The sequence below is a fragment of the Centruroides sculpturatus genome, unplaced genomic scaffold (genome assembly GCF_000671375.1).
Source record: "Centruroides sculpturatus isolate CEXI.00-Female unplaced genomic scaffold, Cexi_2.0 scaffold3836, whole genome shotgun sequence".
Taxonomy (NCBI): Eukaryota; Metazoa; Arthropoda; class Arachnida; order Scorpiones; family Buthidae; genus Centruroides; species Centruroides sculpturatus.
This window is the reverse complement of record NW_019388890.1, coordinates 3,209-8,552: the sequence shown is the minus strand read 5'-3', so window position 1 is coordinate 8,552 and position 5,344 is coordinate 3,209. Positions and strand designations below refer to the sequence as shown.

General features: G+C 29.4%; 1 protein-coding gene across 1 annotated transcript; it reads left to right on the top strand.

Annotated features, from left to right (window-relative positions):
- Positions 1-69: 69 nt before the first annotated feature.
- LOC111617105 (cytochrome P450 4C1-like) lies at positions 70-4,032 on the top strand (the record flags this gene model as incomplete). Its single annotated transcript, XM_023358439.1, has 7 exons — positions 70-139; positions 1,061-1,187; positions 1,265-1,462; positions 3,079-3,252; positions 3,312-3,378; positions 3,470-3,649; positions 3,718-4,032. Coding segments are annotated over 7 exons (974 nt in total), but the record flags the coding sequence as incomplete, so codon positions are not given.
- Between the last annotated feature and the right edge of the window lie 1,312 nt (positions 4,033-5,344).

Below are 5,344 nucleotides of genomic sequence, written 5' to 3'. Positions count from 1 at the left end.
TCTGTATTAAATAATATAATGTCACTTTTTATCTAAAAAATATATAAATATCAAATTATTTTTATGTAGACATAGCAGTAGGAGTTTCTCTACATTCTCAGACTACGAACGATCAAGAATATGTGTCCGCAATACACAGGTAAAATACAGGGCAAAATTCATTTCCAGATATATTTCTTCATTTTCAAATAATATTTACAAATGTCATATCTGTATTAAATAATATAATGTCACTTTTTATCTGAAAAATTTTTAAAATGTTCTAATCAACTTCAGTAGAAGGAACACAAAATATTTTAAATTCTGATTGTTTATCAATTAACCAAATATTAAGTTTGTACATTATAAATGAAGTGTTTTTGCTTTACGTGCTGATCATAATAAAGAGTTGTTAGAAAAATGTGTAGAGTGAAGTATCGAGTTTCTAAACGAATACAACGAATACAATCTGTTCATTATATATGAAAGATTTTCAAATTAATTTAATTATATGTTATAATGTTTTAAACGTAAACTTCATGTATTTTCTAGACAAGAGGGAAAATTTGTATAACGGTATAACATGAACGACAAATGTGTGACAGATGAACTTTCTGCAAAGCGTACCGTTGTTACGATAAAATAACTAATATTTATCCGTTTTTGCGTTTTTTTTCTATTGCCTCAGTACTATAGAAGAAATCTTCATGATAGCGAAAAGTTAACGTTTAAACATCCAATCAAACTATAAAAACATACAGCCCATCAACTTATTTGTAATATTTCTGAAAATAAATAAATTACGATATGAAATAACTGCAAAGTTTCCTTTCTTGCATTTATTGCACATTTTCGACACAAAAATAAGAAAATAATATATAGAATAACATAAATTTATGATTTAAATTTTATATATTTTAAATTATTTCAATTTAAGAAAATTCTATAATGTTCTTCACATGAAATATGTAATGTTAAATTTTATGTATATTTAATAGTTGACAGTACTTTATTTTTTATCCAAGCTTTAAATTTGAATTAATTATCTTTTGATATAATAATAATTTATATTAAAATTTAGAATTTTGAAAAATTTTCCTGAATGGACAGCGAATCCAATGTACTGGCTTTCCCCAATTTTCTTCATGAGTAAAATAGGAAAAAATTACAAGAGAGACATTGAAATAATTCATCGTTTCGACGAAAAGGTAAACTCAACTTGTGAGTGGAATTTTATGTTTTGATTTAAGTAATTAAGTAATTAATGATTTAATTCAATGAGTAGGTTTTCAAGAGAAAAAAAATTTTTTTTGTGAAAAAAATGCAGCAGCAACATTCCTTAGAGAAAGAAACAAATAATGAAGAAGAACCAAAGATGAAAACAAAAGAGCGTATTATCGATTCATTGTTAAATCTTCATGTTAAACAAGGTTTAATATCGGAAGAAGATGTTATCAGTGATATGGAAGGCGCTATTTTCGCGGTAGGCATAATTTACTTAATGTCTAATCGGAAATAATTATATAATCGTGCACGCATGTATTTTAATTAATGATACTATTTTCATTATTCTAATGTAATGTTATTCTAAACAATGTATTGAAATATAAGGGTACGTCAAGGTAATGTATACAAATAAGGAATTTTACGAAATTCCCCCGCGGGGTAGTGTTATACATTTATAATAGATACATTTTGAGCCACAGCCACAGCAATTTTGGCTGAATCTGCTGGCAGTAAATAATATTTGTAATTTCGGATTAATTTATAATATTTTAACATTTAAAAATTTGTAGTTTTGTAATCTGAATTTGAATTTTGTCCTTTTATATTTTTATTATGCGAAATGTAATAGGAAGAAATTTTGGATATAAAACGAAAGGTTCATTAATTACTGTATATTTTCTCTATTTATATCCATGCAGGAAAGGCATAACTTTGAAAAATTAAAAATGTGTATCTACTGATTTTTAAACATTATTATTATGTATAATTACAGCGGGATATTCGGGTGAAAAATGATAGTTTCTACACTTGTAACTCAGTTCTGTAAGTTATTATCTGTTATCAAAGTATTTTTTCGAGTATTAATTAATTAAATTCCTTTCATAAACACGATTGAAAGTATTCAAAGCAAGTAAAGTCTGAGATGATGATCGAAATATTTTGTAATCCGAAATATTCAAGTCCATAATAACCGAATGACCGAAAACGTCGTAAATATATTAATATGTCGTTATATTACGACATGTAATGGTTTGTCGTAAGTCAAGACAATTCAAGCTGGACGATGTGTATTTAGCTGTTTCGTTCGACTAATTACATAGTTTGTGGACAATTTAATCTTCATTTCGTTCAACGATCGAAGACATTTTGTTCATAGAATTAATCTGATAATATTGAATGTTGAGAAAAGAATTTTTAGTGTCATTGATTAGCTGAAACTTTGTTTTTAAAAGAGTGCATGTATGGCATTTTATTCTGTTAACCGTGTTATAATTATAAACAGAATTGTTATAATGATTATTTAGAAATTCTAATAACTATTTTTTTGTAATCTCTCTCCATTTATGTCGAATTTTCATCTCTGCTGCTATGTACTGTACAATACATTACTAACACTTCACTTTTTTAAAATTAAGTCTAATTTTCAATAATTACGTTTTACGCGAGAAGAAACAGTTGGAACCATCCTCCTTTGTATTAATGTTATTTATTTTCGACTTCATCCATAAATGCTTGTATTTGGGAAAAAGTGAAATGACGTCATTTTTCCTCTCTTTCATTTTATCACCGAAACTTACGCCGGATACAATTGTCGCCATTTAAAAGTTTCTGGACTATTTTCTTATTGGAGGAAACAGTAAACTCTCGAAATCAGATCATTGGTATTTTGATATAAATAGTACGAAGAACTATGTTAACTGCTTGATGCAAGGAACCATTATAAACTGGTATGACATTAATATGAAAGAAGCGCGATATTCATGCCTTCCATATTTCAATTTTACAAGTTTATTATACAGTATTTATTTTACTGAAAATGTCAATTATATAGAAAGCAATTTCACATGTCTTTTCAACGTATTTTAATATCAGGGTTACGATACAACCGCCCACGCTATGTCATGGACTCTTTATTTCCTGGGAAGATTCCACGAAATACAAGAGAAAGTGTATGTGGAATTGCAAGAAATTTTCAAAGATGATATGAATAGGGATATTACTATCGAAGACCTGACGAAAATGACGTACTTAGAATGCGTAATTAAGGTAACTTTTTAATTTCTTTAATACATTCAAGGATTAGTTTTATACATTACAATTTTCAGGAGTCGATGAGAATCTATCCTCCTTTTCCTTTAATTTCAAGAAAAAATCTTTCGGAAATGAAAATAGGTAATTTTTGATAACTTGAAATTTATTTTTCTATAATAATACTTTATATTCATTATTGACTCGAAGCATTAAATCGTTGTCATTCAAACAGGTAATTACGTGTTGCCTGCAAATTCGACTCTTGTCATAAGTATCTGTAATATTCATCATAATCCTTCTGTTTACGAAAATCCCGAAGTGTTTAATCCAGACCGTTTTTTACATGAAAACTATAAAAATCTTCATCCTTATGCATTTCTGGCATTTTCTGCAGGTCCACGAAATTGTCTCGGTAAGTGATTACTGAATAAATACATAAACAAATAAAAAATTATTTTATTAAAATAATTTTTTTTACAGGAAATAAACTCGGCATAGTTAAAATGAAAATGGTTTTAGCAAATGTTCTTCGTAATTTTAAAGTTTACTCTTTGGATCCTCAAGATAAGATCGTTACTTCTGCGGAAGTTCTTTTGACTCCAATATCAGGTATAAGAATGTGTGTAGAAAAAAGATGAATGTTGTAAGATATGAAATAATCTAAAGGTTGGGGTAATTTTTATTACAAATATATATAAACATAGGCCTACATCATATAATCTAGACGAGTGCATTTAGAAACTGCATCGAAATAATTCTACCTATTATTGAACTTTACTCGTAAATTGTAAATTATATTTTTATAGATAAAAATGATGAGAATCAAATGTATTATGATTATTGTTATTAAATCTGGTTTATAATAATACTATTGTTTGCTGTTTATTGCATTTTACAGTTGACCACCCTATAACACTGTTGATAGTTTCGTTTTATATGAATTCCATGTTGTACGAGTCAGTTAAATTTTACAAGTATCTGTGCCTGGCTGTGAACGGCTCACGTATTTGTAAAATCTTAGATGTATGAAAAAGTAGATGTCAGGAGTTGCAATTTGTCCGAAATACGGCCTTGCCTACTTATTTTTTCATTATTAAAGTTTCTCATCTACATATGTATGTATATCAAGTACGTTAACAAGAAATTTCTTTTCAAATTATTGCATTCTAAATATAAATACTTTTATTTGTAGCCCTGTACTATGTTGGCAGTTAAAAAATACAAACAAACGATACAAGTTCCAGATCATATCAAACAAATTTGTTTGATAAAATGGTGTGATTGAAAAGAATAAAACGACTTTGTGTGTAATTTGTAACGAAAAAGTCACTTCACGTATATACAATGTAAAAAGACATTTTGAAAAGTTGCATTCTAATCTCGGTTTTTCAACAGATGAGGAAAGAAGAACGTATTTTTTACAAAAGAAAAAAGAGAATCCAGTGTTTTAAAACCTTTTTTGATTTTAAAAAATAAAATCTGCTATATATCTGCTAGCTTTCATGTTGCCCATTGCATTGCTCGCCACGGAAAACCTCTTTTAGAAAGAGAGTTTGTAAAACAAGCGTTTTTAGAATGTGGTGCTACTTCGTTTGCAGATTTTAATATATTACGAAATTAAAATAAACTTAATTTTTGAATAAAAATTAAATAAATCTAAATAATAATAATAATAATAACTCTCCCGTGGTCACCACCTGGTCGTGGTGGGAGAGCCCAGTAATTTTACTGATTTATAGGGCAATGCAAGCTGGAGCACAAGCTCCTGGTAGGGACACCCATGCCAGTAAGGTCTATGGGGAGAAATGAAGCTAAGAGTGATCACATACCCACATTCTGTAGAGAAATTTATGATGGTAGTAACCAGATCTAAGTATGATACTGGCTCGGACGTCGCCCGAGTTAACAAGGTCCGCGTTCGTGGGTTAGGCAGAGGCTCACGTTCGAAAAATAGGTTCCAGTCTCTCTTGGTTACCGGTGGCGAAAGCAGCGCCGGCCCAAGCATGGCTACTGCAATGCCCTCAACAGATGTGAGGAATCAACCTAGCCTTGGTGTTTCTGTGGCAATGCATCCACAGACCACAAAGGCTGGAAAACCACGCCAACG